The following is a 19510-nucleotide window of genomic DNA, read 5'->3' as shown; positions in this document are numbered from 1 at the left end:
CATAGTGGCTGTATCAATTTACATTCCCACCAACAGTGCAAGAGGGTTCCCTTTTCTCCACACCCTCTCCAGCATTTATTGTTTCTAGATTTTTTGATGATGGCCATTCTGACCGGTGTGAGATGATATCTCACTGTAGTTTTGATTTGCATTTCTCTAATGATTAATGATCTCCAAAGAAGATATACAGATTGCCAACAAACACATGAAAGAATGCTCAGTGGTCACTTTTATTGAACAATCTTAACGACGGCTCTTACAAAGAAACCACTAAGTGATTCCCTTGAGCCTGAGGCAGGATCAACTGTTCTTTCCTCTGTTTACTTACTGTATCTGTAGCTCTCTTAAAACAACTAATTTCATGCACGTGTTCATTTGAAGAGCTTTCAGAGTCTCCTCAGTGTGTCAGGTACTGCACTAGGTAATGGTCCCTGCCCTCATGGCGTTTCTGACTTAGAGGAAGGAGGAAATGAAGAAAAAAGGTAAGTACCGAAAAGTTTTCATATCTACTCTAGGATAATGATGAAATGTTCAAAATCATGAATTTTCACTTCTTTTTTTAAAAGGAAATACAGAAGATCATGTACCTAGGACTGTGTAGAGTAAAGGAATGGGAGGAAGAGGATGTTTCTGTGGTTTCAATAGCTGTGCTCCCTTGTCGTCACATGCTCCACTACCAAAAATATGAGTGATTCCAGCTCGTCATTAAGTTCAGTGTTGCTTTGTAGTTGTTTCTTAAATGTAGTAACTATGAAACAGTGAGGGGGTGGTGAACTAACACCTACCTCCCTGAGAGCAGAAAATATCCCCAAATGCCTAAATCAGTGTTCACTGAATGTCTTAACTCATTGGAATCAAGGAACAAGGAGCTCCCACAGTGCTGGACACAAGTTTCTCTTTACGATATTCATGAAAGAAAGAACTTAAGAAAGTGAATAGTGAATACAAAACAAAATGTTCTGGGAATTCCAGGATGGTCCATTGGTTAGGACTCCACGCTTCCACTGCAGGGGGTATGGGTTCAATCCCTGGTTGGGGAACTAAGATCCCACAAGCCAAAGGGAAAAAAAACCCCCACAAAATGTTTTGCAGCACTACAGAAGTCAATATTTTCCAAAGCAATTGAAAATAAGAGGTACCCACCCAACCGTAGCCTTTGCTATCCTCATAATGAATGTTATTTGTTTATGAAAGTAGGAAATTTACTGGTCACTTCCTTATGATTTCAGAGAAATCGAATTTTAGAATTCTGAAGCTAGAAGGGACCTTAAAGAACTAGTCCAACTTCCTTCTTTTAAAGGTCTGGATATGGCAGGGAGGAACAGGGTAAGGGTGTTTTGCTGATTTGAGTCAAACTTCATAGCACTACGTTTAACCAAAAAGTTTCTTATTTAAATTATCTTCTGATTCAGATAGGCCTCCCCTCTAATCAGTTTGAATTAATAAGCTTTTAGGAATACCACCTTTTAAATGAAGAGACATTTGCTAGAAATAAAGCAAACAACTTACCACACCAGTGTTTGGAGGCAAAGTTCCTGTTCAGGTCTGTTCCGATGCAAGAATTGTTTTCATGAAAAGAACGGTTCTTTCTCCACATTCGATTCTAAATAAACAAAACACAGGTAACCAGGGCAGCCATGTTTGCAGTTCAGGAAAGACACGACTTTTTTTTTTTTTTTTTTTGGGGTACGCGGGCCTCTCACTGCTGTGGCCTCTCCCGTTGCGGGGCACAGGCCCCCTCACTGCTGTGGCCTCTCCCGTTGCGGAGCACAGGCTCCGGACGCGCAGGCTCAGCGGCCATGGCCCACGGGCCCAGCCGCTGCGCCGCATTGCGCCGCATGTGGGATCTTCCCGGACCGGGGCACGAACCCGTGTCCCCTGCATCGGCAGGCGGACTCTCAACCACTGCGCCACCAGGGAAGCCCAAGACATGACTTTTAAAGCCTAAGTGGACAGTGTTGTGTTTCTCTCCTTCAACACCATCTCCTTATCCTGTCACTGTCTTCACAGTACTTCTTGCATGGCCCCTGTTCTATCCAGGTCTCAGCTGGGTTCACTCAAACTTGAATCAACTGAAATGGTGATATTTCATGAGCTTTGACTTATACAAAAAAAAAAAAATTTCATTTGGTTTTGCTAGGCTGCTTACTGGCCCTCTTATTTGGCCTTGTTTCCTTTAATTTTATGCATTGTCATTTTAAGTTCCTTCTGCGAAAAGTAAAATAACTTGGTGTTTCAACTCAAATTAAAACTATGAGTCATGAGGTTTTTTTTTAAATTGAAATGTATTTGACATATAGCATTGTACAAATTTAAGGTGTTCAACATGTTGATTTGATACATTTACATATTGTAATATGATTGCCATTTTGGGGATAGCACCTCTATCATGTCACATAAATTATCATCTCTTTTTTGTGGTGGGAATAATTAAGATCAAGTCTTTCAGCAAGCTTGATGATTATAATACAAAATTGTTGAGTCATGAGTTTCAATGCTCTCTTTAGATTGAATTCAACACCCAATACCTATAGGAGGCAGAGCTGTGCAGACACCTCTAGCCTGATGGCTCCTTTGATTGTACTGATTCAACTCTGGTTTTTAAACGTAAAGCAAATACTCCATTGGGTTCTTGGGGTAATCTGGGAATTTGATCATGTAAACAGTTGCACAGACTTTGTTTAAGATCTGGGTTGGGATGACAGGGCACACTTTTCCCTATTCCACCAACACTTCTCCCAGTCTGCTTCCAACCCCAGCCCTGTGATTCTGGTAGCAAGAGTTGTTCTGAGGAATCAAGTTCTCATACTTCAGGGACTAATTGGCAGAGTTAAGATACAAAGGACAGTTGGGGAGTAAGAATATCTAAAAGGTGGCTGAATTCCACTGTGATTCCAGGGAAGGCATAAATTTATTGTAATAGCAACCTACAAATGTGACCATTTATTGAACACCAATTTTGTGTTAGGTACTATACTAGGTATTTCTCACTTACTTAGTTCAGGGTTTGCTCACTGCTACGGACAAACTTTTGCTCACAGTTATTCCTCTTCCCTGAGATGACTTCTTCATCAATCTCCTTCACTATTCCTATCTCTTCTGCTTAAATTACCGTCTACATAAAATAATTCCTGTATAATTCCTTATGTATCTAATCACTGCGATTATTCTCATTCCCCTTAATGTCTGTATGTGCTATTCAAGTAGGTTTTTCATATATGTTCAACTATGTTTTTATGTGCCCCTCATCAAATTAGAAAGGACCGTACTTCATATTGCTTGAGCAATTTTACATGAATCATGATGTTGATGGATTAGAAATAGTCATGGTTTCTAGTATAGATGAGACGGACCATGATATTCCTACTTATGTTCATGACTGAGTTAAAGGGTACTAGGATTAAATTCGCATATTGGTTAGAATGCAATTCTGCTCCAATGCACGTTCGGTTAGAATGCTGTTCTAATTCTTGCAATTCATGATTTTACAATCAAAATACCATTCAAACGATTCCTAGTAAGAGTGAATGGATGTAGGCACTGAGCATCAAGGTAGCTAACATCACAAAAAGAGATAGAGCCAGACATTGTGCACCTCCCGTTGGGAGAACACACTATCACAGTGAAGTAGTCTTGCCAGAAACATCAAACCTGAATCTTATAAAGCTTCTAGAATCCAAATATCAAGTTTTAGAAAATACAGCGGGCAAAGGAACATGGCAAAGCAATTAGCAAATCCAGAGAACAGGAAGCTCTTTTCTTCAATGAAAAAATTGCAAGGAAATAGAGAGAAAGAGAGACGGAGAGAGAATCTACAGATTAAAATAAAAATAAAAGCTATAAACCAATCACAATATATTAGCCTTATTTGGATCCTGAACCAAAGAAATAAACTTTTTAAAAAGTTATGATACAATTGGAAATTTAAACACTGCTTGGAAATCTTATGCTAGTAAATAATTATTGTTCATTTTTAGGTATAATTGTACTATTATTTTCTTAAGACCTCTTTTAGAGAGGAATACTGAAATATTTATTGATGAAATGATATGGTATCTGAGATTTGCTTCAAAATAATGTGGGTAAGATAGAAGGGAGTTGGGGATATAGATGAAAAAAGATTGGCTATGAGTTGATTGGCTGTGTGATGGGTACATAGGAGTTTACCATACAATTATTCCCACTCATATATGTTTGAACTTTTCCATAATGAATTTTTAAAAATTTTTCATAATAAAACCATTATGCCAGGGTCCAGGATTCTATAAATAATTCAGCCTATGTATCCTGTATCCCGTTTTGTTTTCTTTACCTTCACCTACCTTTTTCCATGTGTAGTCATAACCATCCACATTAACCACCGGCATAACATAGAAATCCATGTGCCTCAGAAGACTGGTAGGCAGATTTTCTTTCCCATGGAAACGAGTTACCTACAAATTAAACCAAATATATTTGATGATATATCTTTTATGTCCTTCTAAACTTAGTCTGTGTCTTCTTCTTTAACTGAGATATAATTGACATATAATACTTGAACAACACAGGTTTGAACTGTGTGGGTCCACTTGTATGCAGAGTTTTTTCAGATTTTTATAGTACTACATGATCTGCAGCTCATTGAATCCACAGATGCAGAACTGTGGATATGGAGGGCTGACTGTAAAGTTATACATGGATTTTCAAGTGTAGGGAGGGTTGGCACCCCTCACCCCTGCATGTTCAAGGGTCAACTGTATTAATTTAAGGTGTATAATATAATGATTCAAAGTTTGTCTACATAGTGAAGTCATCACCACAATAAGTCTAGTTAATATCCATCTAGTTAACATCCACTAAACTTAGTCTATTTTTTTATCTAAAAATTTTTGAGATGTTTAGATTTGCAAATTCAACTTTCAGGAAGAGTATTAATTCCTTGAAAAGTTTGAACTTAGGGTACTATGTTGCTAAGTGGTGGTAAATGCCCTGGACATGGGACAATTGGTCTTCCTATTTATGGAGGCAGAAAATACAACCATCTATTTTCTAAAACTTCCTTCAAGAAACAAAACGAATTCTTTATTAAAGCCTAAAGCCCACTACAAAGATTTAAGGAAACAAAAACCTATATTTCCACTCTTTTCACAATAATCCGTCTCAATCAAATCTTAGACTAACCTTGTCTTATTCCCACACATGTCTAGATAATATTTTCTGCATTGTCCTTATAAGTTGTGAGTTAAATTTTTGCTAGAATCGAGTTTGTTTCCCAAGCATCAGATCATTTGGCTTTAAAGCCAGTGGTAGCTTTTCGTAGGTACTGGCTATGAGTTTCGTAACAGATATCATCTGACACTGCTCTTCTGTGCTTTAGACTCATACCCAGCTTAGGGTCACATGTTTTAACATGATCCAAGGACATCCACATTCCAACGACTGAGAAGTTCACTCCAAAATGACCAAATATAGACGTAGCAGAACCACAAAGCCAAATTTCAGCCAGTTAGATCATTTCATCTAGGACTAATCTTTGGTATAAATTCTTCATTTGTGGCAACATTGTTACATTTTAATCTGTGGATTAGTTCACAATTAGTTGTTGATTTAAACTTTACTCAAAAGACTTTGTTAAATATTTTTTCATTGTTGATAAAAAGAAAATGTCTTTTTTAAAAATTGAAGTATAGTTGCTGTACAATTTTATATAAGTTACAGGTGTACAATATAGTGGTTCACAAAAAAAAAAGGAAACCATCGACAAAAGCAGAAGCCAACTACTGAATGTGAGAAAATATTTGCAAATGATATGACCAATAAGGGGTTAATATCCAAGAAAAATGTCTTTTAAATCTTACCTTTGCTATAGCTAAAACTTTACCATCTTTTCTTTAAATATTTAAAATATTATATCCATATTTTCCTAGAACAACCATAATAGTCAAATTTAAATTATTTGCCATAGATAACCACTTATTAAATATGGGAGAAAGGAAAGCAAAAGTACAAGTTACTTTTTAATCTACTATAGGTCAGAAACAAAAGCTTAATGAAAAGGAAGTAATTTTATAAAATGAAAGAGGCAATCTTTTAAATAGCTGAGCAACTAGTTAAATACATTTTTATGCTACAAATTTGTAAATTTATGTTAGAGTCATTTTTCAGTAATAATGTGGCATTCATTATCAGAAAAAAAAAGATTAGGAGATCTTATTTTCTTTCAAATAATAAAGCATTTATCATTTTTATTTCTATAATGTTTGCTGAAATTTTAATAGATGTGCTATGGTTGGTTTTTTTGTCCTTTTCACTATCTTTATTTCTTTCCTACTTTAGCAATGGTTGGATGGGAGTCTTTCAGCAAAAAGTTAGTCTCTGAGAGATGATCAATGTTAGTCTGAGAATGTCTTGTCTCATAAGCAGGGCTCCAAATAGAATGGGTGAGTGAGGGCTGAAATATAGCCTCTACTCTGTGTGTCAAGCCCTACCTTCATGTGTGGTTGCAGCTGAAATCCCAGAAGAAGGGGTGCCTAGCTTTTAACAGCTTTATTGAGATATAATTCACATGCCAGAAAATTCACCATTTTTAAGTGCACAATTCAGTGGATTTTATATCACAGTTATGCAACCATCACCAGTATCTGATTGTAGAACATTTTTATCACCCCGCCCACCAACATCAAAACCCAAAAACCCCTTAGCCATTAGGAATTACCCCCCTTCTCCTTTCTCCTCTTCCCCCAGCCTGGCAACCACTAATCAACTTTCTGTCTCTGTGGATCTGCCCATTCTGGACATTTCATGTAAGTGGAATAATAAAATAGATGGCCTTTTGTGTCTGGCTTCTATCACTTAGCATAATGTTTTCAAGATTCATCCATGTTGTAGCATGAATCAGTACTTCATTCCTTTTCATTGCTGAATGGTATTCCATTGTAAGGAGATACCACATTTTATCTATCCACTCATAAGTTGATGGACATTTGGATTGTTTCCACTTTTTGACTTATGAATAATGTTGCTTTGAACATTTGTAAACATACGTGTTCAAGTCTCTTGGCTATACACCTAGGAGTGGAATTGCAGGGTCAAATGGTAACTCTATGCTTAAACTTTTGAGGAACTGCCAAAATGTTTTCTAAAGTGTCTACACCATTTTATGATCCCAACAGCAATAGAAGAGAGTTCCAATTTTTCCACACTCTTACCAATATTTGCTATTATCTGTCTTTTTAAAATGTTAGCCATCCTGGTGGGTATGAAGTGGTATCTCATTGTGGTTTTGATTCATATTTCCCTAATGACTAATGATATTGAGCATCTTTTCATAATGCTTATTGGCTATTTGTATATCTTCTGTGGAGAATTGTCCTTTCAGATATTTTGCCCATTTTTTTTTTAATTTTTTTTTTTGCGGTACACGGGCTTCTCACTGTTGTGGACTCTCCCGTCGCGGAGCACAGGCTCCGGACGCGCAGGCTCAGGGGCCGTGGCTCACGGGCCCAGCCGCTCCGCGGCACGTGGGATCCTCCCGGACCGGGGCACGAACCCGTATCCCCTGCATCGGCAGGCAGACCCTCAACCACTGCGCCACCAGGGAAGCCCTATTTTGCCCATTTAAAATTGTCTTTTATTTGTCTTCTTACTGTTTATTTGTAAAAGTTATTTATATATTTTGGATATGAGTCCCTGATCATATATATGATTTGCAAAAATTTTCTCCCATTCTGTGAGTGGTCTTTTAACATTCTTGATAGTGTCTCTGGAAAAGCACAAAGGTTTTTAATTTTGGTAAAGTCCCATTTATCTCTTTTTCTCTTTGGTTGTTTGTGCTTTTGGTGTCGTATCTAATAACTCATTGCCTAATCCAAAGTTACAAAGATTTACTACTTCTATGTTTTCTTCTAAGAATTTTATAATTTTAGTTTTTAAATTTAGGCGTCTGACCCAGTTTTGCGTTAATATTTGCATAGAGTGTGAGGTAGGAGTCTGAATTCATTCTTTTGCATAGGGATAGCTAGCTGTTTGATTCTACACAAAGGCACCATCTGGACTGGTGGTGAGCCTGTTCAGGGCCACAATGCAAGAAGATGAGGGTCCAGAGCAAGTGGGAATTGGTGACAGTCTGAGAAGCGTCAGCAGGATGAGACCATGATCTCAGGGGAGAGGCTCAGAAAAAGGAAGGATAGAGGGAAAATGCAATAAGGCGACTTCTTAATGCCTGTAAGAGGAGAAGTGGACCCCGATGGAAGACCGACCTGAATGGATTAGCCAGGTAGTGTTGCAGAACCCTCACTACCTGAGCTATTTTCCTGATTGGCTAAGGGAAAGATTGGGTTGTACTTGGTAACTGGGCAAACCTGTGTTTCCTTCAGGCATGTGGGGACTAAGCGTAGGGTTACATACACAGACATAGAAAACAAACTTACGGTTACCAAAGGGGAAATGAGGGGAGGGATAAATTAGGGGTTTGGGATTAACATATACACACTACTATATATAAAATAGATAGCCAGCAGGAACCTACTGTAGAGCACAGGGAACTATACTCAATATTTTCTAATAATCTATGAGGGAAAAGAATTTGAAAAAGAACATATATATATATATATATATATATATATATATATATATATGAATCTATTTGCTGTACACCTGAAGCTAACATAACATTGTAAATCAACTATACATCAATAAAAAAAGGCAGGGGTGGGGATAGGCTTACATAGATACAGAGAAATCAAAGAAATGTTCTTAATTTACTTTGTAAAACGTTACTTATAAAAAGATTTTGAGATTTGACATTTATCCAGTTATTTATACTTCAGAAGTAGGCCATCTAGATATCTAATCATGTCACTGAAATAACGTAACTTCTAGAACTCTATAAGCCTCATAATTCTGACAGTATATCAACTGTTTAAAGACATGATTTTTTAAAATAACATTTTCAACCAAGTTGATCATGTTCATGGATCTAATTCTTTACTATTAATTTTTGATCTGTGTATCATGGGGCTCTCCAAGCATGCGTTATCTGATGAGTTTTCACAGTATTCTATAAATATATTTACACTTATGGTTTTTCTATCTAGTGAATGAATCACTCTTCATGAGGCTGGTCGCTACAGAAATTATGCCTGACACACAAAGACAATACATAAATATTTGTTGAAGGAATGACTCACCAGTAAGATAAGTAACATAATTGAAATTACTGTCTTACTTTTTAAAACAAAAAGCAAGAAGAAAGATGAGGACGGAGGGTGCCAGAGGAGAGCACAAGAGCAAGTGAGCACTTCGAGGGCAGGAGATTAAGGCTCAACTAATCCCTATCCGCTGGACCTGTGACAGATGATTACTCAGCTCTCTTTGCCTGGGGGATGCCGAAGCTTTGTCTTTTTTGCAATCCTAGACAACAACAACAATGCCGGCCAACAAATTAACCGATAACCATTCGACAGAGAATAAATTAGTACATAAAGGCATGTAAGACACTATGAATGGAAGATTTTGAAATAAACTGTTATTCTCGTGACAATTAGAAATACAGCAAAGAGCTATAAGTCCCAGTTTTCTCCAATCTCTAAGTATGGATGGATAATTCAGACCTTCCCCAATGGCAAGAAAGTAGCCCAGTAGTAAGCACTGTTTAAGTCCTCTCTGGACCCCAGAGTTGCATTTCAGCCTGAACCTGCGGCATTAATTTAAATTTCAAATACAAGAAGTGGATGTTGAGCGCTGATTATTTGGACCAAAAAATACACAGTTACGGGGAACCAAAATAAATGACTTTAGAAATTAGCATTGCCCTTAAAAAGCTAAGAAAAGTGTTAAGTTGGAAAGGAAAGAACAACAATTCAATGTTATAACAATTCAATGTTATAAGGTGAGTTTATTGTCCAAATAGCATAACCTAATTGCATCCAAAACCATTTTCAAATCCATCTTTAAGCTAGTCAGAAAAGCAGGTTATTATTTTTAAAAATCACTTAACACTGAACAGATAGGACCTCTGAAAAGGCAGCTTGACTATACCATGTCACCATCATGGCCAAAACGACATTTTTTTTTCCCATACTTCCTAAAAGCCTCCCGTGTATACTGATCATGCTACTCTAGCACTTGCTCGCATGCCGACCAAATAAACTCCCACATCTCTTACAGAGTACATGGTGAGAGAATAAAAGTGACTGGATATGGCATCACACTCATTTTAAAGCAAAAAAAAAAAAAAAAATTATAATAATCATAAAAGAAAGTCCAAGACGAGAATCTGTAACACAGAGAGAGAGAGAGGTCTGAGTACATGGTAACGAACATAATGGAAAAAATCCAATGGCCCGGTGATCAGCCCGGGATTTCAGAGTAGGCCAGCAATTTAAAAAACAAAAACAAAAAAACAAAAACACGAGAACTTTTTTTTTTTTTTTTTTTTAAGGATAGGCACCTGTCAAAATACACTGGCTACTGTGATGGCTACAGTCAGTAAGGCACTTTTTTCCCCAAAGTAGGCTACAGGCAAAGGGATAAATGTGGCAGCTCCAAGCATGCGTGTGTATGTTTGCCGATGGCTTCTGGAAACCTAAGCCAAGAATCGGGCCTGACAGCCCAGCCAAGTCTAAAAGCAGAGACACACGGGTACAGAACGGTGGTTCTGGCTGAAGTGAACGTCCTGGGTCGTTCAGAACCCAGAATCATGAAAAGCCACGTGGGATGAGGAAGCCATACACATACATCCTCTTGAATCTCCCGGCCCTATTGTGTACAAACGGGTGACAGGAACTGCCTCGATCCCCTGTGCTCCGTAGCTACGGAGCGCCTGCTGCCTGAAGACGCTCTCAGCACTAATTTCCCTTTTAAAGCTATTCTCAGGGTCGGACTGTCTCAAAGATAAACAAAGAGGAATCCTTTTGGCTTAGAAGCCAACTGGCTTACTCAGATTTCCTCCCCATTCTTTTTTTTTTTTTTTTCGGGCCTCTCACTGCTGTGGCCTCTCCCGTTGCGGAGCACAGGCTCCGGACGCGCAGGCTCAGCGGCCACGGCTCACGGGCCCAGCCGCTCCACAGCACGCGGGATCCTCCCGGACCGGGGCACGAAACCGCATCCCCTGCATCGGCAGGCGGACTCTCAACCACTGCGCCACCAGGGAAGCCCTCCTCCCCCTTCTTACCTACCATTTCCACTCCACCAATATTCTCTTCTTGAGCTAGAAAATCATTATTTACATGAGCTAAGGTGCAAGTCTATTTCTTCTCCCAGCCCTGCCCCCCTGTGGCCCGTGGAGGGAAAATTCCTCTGCCCTCTTTGAGAAAGTCATCCAATGCTGCTAGCGTCCTAACCCGGCAGTCCCGGGGCTCCCAGGGCAGCGTGGACATGGGTTTGTGGCCGGGCGGCAGCCGCTTCGGTAGGGAAGCCCCCGATGGCCGCAGCCGGGGTGGCGTCCCCTCGGAGCCACGCGTGCCCGCCTCGGATGCTGAAGGAGGCCGAAGGGGGACCGGGCTGGGGGACGCAGGGGGCTGCTCGGTGGGGTGGGGCAGTTCCGGAGGACAGCATCCTCGGACAGAAGCCCCTTCTCTCAGCCTGGGGGGCGGGGGCAATCGGCTGAGGCATCGGTGCCCTGCCCCCGCCTGCAGGCTTCTCGGCTGTTAGGGACCCGCATCCCATACGGACTTTTCGTTCATTCAGAACTGTGGCAAGAGTTGGAGGAGAAAAAGGAACCTCATCGGCAGTTTATCATATTTGTGGAATAACAAACTTAATCTTACAAAGATTCAGCAAGTGGGTGGAGGGAGAGGGTAACATGTAACCGGAGGGAAGAGATGTCACGGTAGGAGGGACAGCAGCTAGGGACAACTTTACCGATATGCATTAGAGTCTCTACGAACCCGAGTTTCTTTCCAGTCCTTTTCAGGTTCGGTGACAGAATGCAAAAGAAATATTCTTCCCCTCTCGCTTTGCATGTTTCTCTCTCCACTAAGTGCTGCTCCCTTCATTATCTAAAAATGAACAGAACTATCCAGGTTGGGGAAGGTTCCAGATCATCAAATGGCTGTGTTTAGGGTCTGGCGGTTGGGAACTTTTCAGTAGGCTTGGGGATTCTGCAGTTCCATTGGTGGGAAGAGATTAGGTAAGGCAAATAAAGGTAGGTAGAGATTTATTTGTCCAGATAGATACAGAGACATTTGTGTGGATACAGAGACAACAAAAACCATTATCAGAAGGACACATACTTCAAGTTATTTTTCCAGTGGCAACAGCTCTTTGTATGAATCAGTGTAGAGGACATATATGCCCATTTTATAGGATCTGAAGCATAATTTTTACGGTTTTCATTTATTACAGAGGTTTACAGTCATTATAATTTTTACTTTTATGGTGTACTCTTTGTCTCATATATGGATTTTTTGATGCCGAGGCCTTCTTCGGGGACAAAATTCCCTATTATGATATATGGGAAAATACGATCTGCTCTGTAATGTTGCTTTATGTTCAATTTCTAAGGGCAGAATATGGCAAAAGATATCTGCATAATTCAAATCAAAAGAAAAAAATTCATTGGGACTCAATTCCGATAATTGCTTCAGTTCTTTCTTTTACTTAGGAAACATACCACAATGGCATACTATTTCTTAATTATGTTCCAGTGTTTAGCACCAGCCAGAAATGTAGAAAGGATAAGACAGACAATCTTTAGGGTAATTTAAATGCTTAAAGTCTTGGTTCTCAAACTTAATATGCTTAAAAGTCACCTGAGAAGATTGTGAAGACGGTAGATACCCAAGTCTCACCTCCAGACATTTTAAGTCACGAATTCTAGGATGTAACCTGGGAAAATGCATCTAATAAACAGGCCAGTTGATTCTGATGCAAGTGGTCTTAGGCCACATATTGGGAAACTCTGGCTTAAGAGAATGTGAATACTTACAGAGTCTATGAACCACAAGCAGAAAGCAGGAGAGATCCACTCTCTGGCATGGATTCCACAGTCAATCCACATGGCATTTTTGGCCCTTTGTTCTTTTCTAGAAACCTGCACAGAGAAAATCAAAAGACAGTAATAAGAGGCTTCAGGATAATAACTTCCATATATATAGTGCTTCTACTTAATCCTTTTAGCAAATCTATGAAATACGCATTATTCTCTGCATTCCTTTGAGAATTCGCAAGGGAAATTAAAAGCTGGTGTGATTAAAGGATAGTAGCTAAGGTCACATAGCTGGTGAGGGTTGGGACTGAGGCCTGAAGCCAGGACTCGATTTAAAACTCTTTTTTCTTTAACTTTTATTTTTTTAAATGTTTAAATTTTTTAATTGAAGTATAGTTGATTTCGTCTTGTGTAAAGCTCTTTTTATTCCCTCACAATCCCCTTGCGATACCAGAGCTGCATGAGGTGGGTGTAGAAGTAGACACCAGAGAATTAGTGTTTCAGGCCATACCTTCACACTCTAGTTAGAATTAAGTGGTTATGTGCTGGGTGTGCAGCTTTCTGTGGGAGGGGTGGGACAGAGAAAGGCTAGGGAGAGGAAAGCCAGTGGTCCAAGATAAACTTGGATTCCCTCACCATTTTCCCCGGGTGCACACTCTTAATGTGTAGATTATTTCCCTATTTCACACAAAAATAAGCACACATCTAGCTTTACACCAATTTATTACCAACAGGTCTGGGGACAGAGGCCTCATTCTGATTTACCATCTGGGGGACTAGTGGAGCTGCCAGCTTTCTGGAATAAGAACTCCCAACCTTTCCTCCATGATAGGCTTTGATGTCTTTAGAAGAATTCTCAAAAACACCTCCAAACAAAATGAATCATAATTCATTTGCTTTTAAACATTAGTTAGACACACATTTTAGAGTATGGAGGGAAGGGAGAAGAGTGTTGCAAAATCAGACAAATATGTGGGGTTGGAATTCCAAAACAAGAAAAAGAGAGAGTTCTATTTTTAAATTGCCATCTATTCCACTCAGGGAGGTTCTTCTTAACTAACCTGGAGCTAGTGATATCCAATAAGAAGGCAAGTGAGAAAGTCAAATGGCTCTGGCCACAATGGGTCAAACTGTACAAAGAGGAGAACTACCCAGCTGATTTAATCTACTCAGTGTAAAAGAAAATCCTGAGTTGTCTGCACTAGTTGCCTTACTCGACCTTCTGTTTTACTGTACTGAGCAAATTCTCTTGGTGCCGGTCCTGACACTGGGAAGATGGAGGAATCCCAGAGACTCACATGATGTGCACATCCTTGGTTGAGTACGATTGGGAGTAATGCACGCAGAAAGCATGGTTTTCCAACATGTACATTAGGTCCCGGAAACACAAGTTCCAAAGAGTATACACAACACGGCCGAAAGTAAATGTCATGGGTGGGTAGGCCATGATTACATGGACCAGTCTGGTTGACCAACTCAGCTGCCAAGAGGACCCAATTTTCCTACGCTGCCTTGAGTTTGCACTGCAAGTTCTTGTCAGAATAGATGAAAACCCAGAAATCCTGAGTCAAAATCTTATCTTTGGATGATCGAAGAGGCCCACCTATCACAATTTAGATAATGTTGGGAAACTAAGTATAAATTAAATGTTCCTAAATCGGGTGTATTTTTCCAATGATTAAATTTTTTTCCAGAGCTTCTTTTTAATTTATTTTATTTTATTTTTTCTTTAGGGGAAAGAGTGGTTAAAAAAACAGAACTGCAGTATTAGAAATTAACAGGCAGGAATTAGTTTGGTTTCATGGCTCCCAATATTCTTCCTGTGGCCACATTCACTGACTTTACTAAGGCCAATTTATTCAACTGAAAATAAAGAACCAGACAGGTGGTGACTGAAGCAAAAGCTATCATATCAGCCCTGCTGCCCAAAATCCCAGCATTCCCCTGGTTCCTATCCTTTCCTAAGTTTTGCTGTTCAACTCTTTCTTTGGTTCTAAAAACTGTATCAATGTCAATATTTGTTCAATCAGAGATTCCCCTACTCTTTTTTTTTTTTTTTGCCTAAGTCAGTCAGTCAGCGGTGGTGGTGTTAATAAAACAGGATTTGAAATTTAATCTAGACCACTCCCCTCATTTTATGAAGGGAGGCATTAAAGCCCAGGAAGGTTAAATAGCTTATCTATGTCACAGAGTTGATACTCTTAGACCAACACTACATTAGTGAAGGAAAAAAATTTAAAGGTAATAACCAATCCCTAAATAGCTGGATATTAAAGTTGAGGAACACTTATAATACACATATTTCCAGAACTCAAAAAAAAAATCCAAGTAATAACAAGCACTGCTGGAGAATTAACACATCCCCCAAAGTTGAAAGGTCAATGACTCTTCCCACAACATACCTTTAAAACATAAAGTGGGTACTTCTCATATGAGGATCCAATGTGGATTTTTTCAACCATATCAGGATACCTCTCAGTCATAACTTCTATCCAAGAATAGATCTATCAGAGCAGAAACCAGCAGTCACAGAGCAAGTTCAAAGCATTTTCTTGACAAAGGAAACAGACCACTTCTTCGAGGAAGGGCAATCCCTCGAAAACACTTGTATGTGGAGAGAATGAGGGACTAAAACACTTGGGGTAGGGTGTTTCTTCTTCTGTTTAGAAAAATCAATAAAACTAAAGTTTTGAAAAATATCAAGGTTTAGGGAAAAAGTACTAAGAAACTTACGACAAAGTAGGAAAAGATAATCTTCAAAGCAGCGCTCCTTAAGTTATTTTTAAAGGCTCATCACATTGAATCCCTGCCTGTGTATGAAATCCTCTTTACCATTCAAGAGTTCATTTCTATATGAGATTTTTTTTTTAAATATCCATTTTTCAAGAGTAACCTAAGGAAGTCCTGGGCACTGTCTTTGAACAGGATAAATCGAGGTGCCATTATTTCTTACTGAAGACCCGTGGACTCACAACAAAATCTGTGAAATGATGAGAAGCAAAGGGGAAAACACTCTGGAGAAAAAAAATTTCTCTTCTACCCAGGGAAGGAGTTTGATTCTGGACCTCTCTCCTGGGTGGAAGTCTAGTGGTCTGCGATTCTGTCAAGATGATAATAGAAAGAAAAAACAAAAATTTCTGGGTCTGACTTTAGGCTAGTGCCCACCTGAAAGCAGGCATTGAATGATGGAGCCTGGCCATGTTTCAATGTAGACCAACTTCTCAGGGGCCATTTTTAAAATTTTACGCCTTCTGCAGTGGGAATGACCAACCCATGGCCTTATCTCTGGGAACTTTTCTAGAGGTAATTTCAAATAGCAATCCTAGCTGATGGGAACGGGAGCACCATTTACCCTTGGATCCTCTTAGAGGAACATAACTAGGGTGAGTGGTATGTGGGAGTGGTTGTCTTGTGCCGAGAGTTCAGATGCCCCTGGAAGGCCTACCTGCTGACAAGTACCAGTGCTGTCAGTGTCTGAGGTGCCGGAAATTTAACCATCAGGAATTTCCTCATTGGGCCTCTGTTTACTGTGTCACTCCTCTAAGGCATGCATACACCTGAGAGAACTATTACATCAAACTATTTTGTGTTACAGCATTGATGGTTCAGTAGATTTCCTCCAACAGGGAGGCTGTGTTATATAAAGGCAGCTTTACGGAAAATTTTATTCATTTCACAATCTGCCATAATGATGGTCACATCTTTTGAATAACTCTCTTCTTTTGCCATTTGTTTTAAGTGATGTTTATCAAGTCATTTGTTTTTCTCCCCTGCAGGGGATGACTTAAAATTTCCTAGAGAGAGTCAATGACAAAAGAAACCCCTCTTGCCCCTCAAGTGAACGTGTGGTGAGGACCGAAGGAGAGATCAGTGTTGAAGGGGAAGAAAGGACTTGGCAGAACTTCCGGGGAGCAAGATTGCCATGGTTCCTACAAACCTCTTAGAAAGGATTAGGCGTGGGAGCGAGGAGAGGTCCAAACTGTTTTCTGGAACGTCATTGTAATGAAATGAATGGTGTTTCCCCTCAAATGCATATGTTGAAGCCTTAACCTCCAGTACCTTAGAATGTGACTGCATTTGGAGTTAGGGCCTTTAAAGAGGTAATTAAGTTGAAATGAGGCTGTTGGTGTGGACCCTAATCCAACCTGACTGGTGTTCTTATAAGAAGTGGAGATTAGTACGGACAGAGAGATGCCAGGGATGTGCACACACAGAGAAATGGCCGTGTGAGGACACAGCAGGGAGGTAGCCATCTGCAGGTCAAGGACAGAGGCCTCAGAAGAAACCAGCCCTGCTGACACCTTGACCTTGGACTTCCAGCCTCCAGAACTGTGAGAGAGTAAACTTCTGTTGTTTAAGCCACTCAGTATATGTCACTTTGTTATGACCGACTAATACAGTTGATGGCAAACTAATACTTTTTTCCTCCCATGTCTTTCCAACTCTTTCCTGGGGTGAGGGTAAGAAAAAAATAAGCCCTCTGAACAAAGTATTTAAAATATACCAGAAAAAAATTTTTTTTTAATGTTCATATCCTTTATTTATTTATTTAGGCTACACCATGCGGCTTGTGGGATCTTAGCTCTGCAACCAGGCATTGAATGTGGGTCCTCGGCAGTGAAAGCACAGAGTCCTAACCACTGGACTGCCAGGGAATTCCCAGAAAAATGTTTTTAAATCCCTCTGTTTAAGGCATTCCACTTTTCCCACCAAACCCAACACAGCATTGACACAGTTAGGTTGTCCATTTGCAAACTGTGCCTACCCAGCCTCTCCACTCTGGACCTCAAGTTTGCTGATGCAGGGCTGATGTAGGAGGCTGGAGGGAGGTGGTCTAGGTGGAGTAGACAGAGGCAAGGTAGGAGAGAGAAAGGGGAGGGTTGCAATTTTAAGATCCCCGTCAACCAGCCAGGTACATCGATTCTAGAAGCACACTGAGTTCGGGTTTAACTAACTGGAAAAGAACAGATGCTTTTGAAGATTCAATAGAAAACTTTCGTATTACTTAAGCCTTAGATGTCTTAAAAATATGGATATGGTTCTTAACAGTCTCTGGGCACCTAGCCAAAGATGATAAAAATACTTGTATTAAGGAATATAGCAGCATACTCCTATGAAAGAATAGAAGGTATCAAGGGATTTGTACTACTTGGAGTATATTATATTGAAAAGAAAGTGCTCCAAGGGGTTCAACTAACAAATATGGGGAAATGGCTCTTAGAGTATGATATGAAAGCTTACTGAGGCCAGCTGAGCATTGATGTCTTGTTTAGGTTCCCTCTAGAAAAATCAGAACCTATAAGTACTAATAGGAAAAAAACCAATTTCTTAAATATTAAAACAAAGGCATTATCAACATTATTATTATTACTTAAATAGGTTCTTTCTGAAAGGAATAAAATGCAATTAAATACCTTATTGTGTACTAAATATAAGTGAATAAATGCCTTTAATTCAGTGAGATAATATGGCGATTATTCAGTAAGAGTACAATTAGGAAAATGGTCTAAGGAGACATGATTAATTGGACTGTTAACTTTTTTGTGGCAGTTTCAATAAAAAGACCCTATTTTTAATTTCCTGTTGTTCCTTAGAATGCAGTGTTACTCCTAACAGAGATACTCTTAGCTATGGACAAACAGGCTGCTTAGAGGCAATTTCCAAAATATGATGCAATCTTCCCAGGGACGATATCTACAAAAGGATGAATTACTTCTGTATAATCAACCTAATTGTGATTTTTTTTTCACCGTCTTCCACCAATTATGATTCTCTAATAATTTCCCATGGCTGAAATGGCAATGCTCGTTAAACGAAAATAGGAATTTTGGAGAGAAACGTGACAGCTTACCTCATTTAGTGAGTGATACTGTTCATAGTAGGAGGAGGAGGCCCGGGGGCTGATGGTGTCATTGGAAGTCTGCTGCCGGATAAGATCTTCCACATTTTCCAACAAGACCCTGGGTTATGAAACAGGGCATGAGCTGGTTGCCAAAGAGGGCTCTGATTTTCCTGCATGGCCCACTGCAGGCACAACAGGTGAGCAAGGGGGAAAAGTCACTAAGAAATCTAACAAGCACAAGGTGAAAACACCACCAGCTAACATTATGATAAGCTGAAATACACAAGCCCTCTGGGTAGAGCCTCATGGGCATTGGAGGGAGAGTGGCTCCTATGGGGTATGTTTTCAGGGCCTCCAAAATCTCACCCCTTCTCCAACATTATGAACATTTCTCGACTGTGACTCATTAGTGTGTTTTATGTGAACATACAGGTTAATGGACAATGTTCTTCAATCCAGAGAAATACTGTATTATTCTGTTTTCAGTTAAGGACCGAGGAGAAGCAGAAAGCCTTTTCTTTTTATTTTTTCCTGTGAGTCACTGACCTACACCAGATGCATGTATAGGTATATATATGCATGTATAGGTTCTGCCTGGCCAAAGTTGGTCAAATCTCTAGAGAAATAAGAGCACAGGAATAGGGAAGGTACAGGAAAGTGATCTCATTTAATTTCTCTTGCAAAGGATCACATTTTTTTTTTTTTTTTTTTTTGCAGTACGCGGGCCTCTCACTGTTGTGGCCTTTGCCGTCGCGGGGGAC

General features: G+C 39.7%; 1 protein-coding gene across 1 annotated transcript in view; it reads right to left on the bottom strand.

The window, feature by feature from the left end:
* CPB2 (carboxypeptidase B2) overlaps positions 1-19510 on the bottom strand; it is a 56990-nt gene that overhangs the window by 12435 nt on the left and 25045 nt on the right. The window contains exons 4-8 of the mRNA XM_024126007.2: positions 18759-18867; positions 15310-15411; positions 12908-13012; positions 4323-4433; positions 1510-1603 (exon numbers count right to left, since the gene is read on the bottom strand). Coding sequence (XP_023981775.1) covers positions 1510-1603; positions 4323-4433; positions 12908-13012; positions 15310-15411; positions 18759-18867 — 521 coding nt within the window. The remainder of the gene's footprint in view (positions 1-1509; positions 1604-4322; positions 4434-12907; positions 13013-15309; positions 15412-18758; positions 18868-19510) is intronic.

This window comes from Physeter macrocephalus, chromosome 13 (genome assembly GCF_002837175.3).
Source record: "Physeter macrocephalus isolate SW-GA chromosome 13, ASM283717v5, whole genome shotgun sequence".
Classification (NCBI taxonomy): Eukaryota; Metazoa; Chordata; class Mammalia; order Artiodactyla; family Physeteridae; genus Physeter; species Physeter macrocephalus.
Note: the sequence above shows the minus strand (reverse complement) of the source record. Positions and strands in the feature narration are given on the sequence as shown.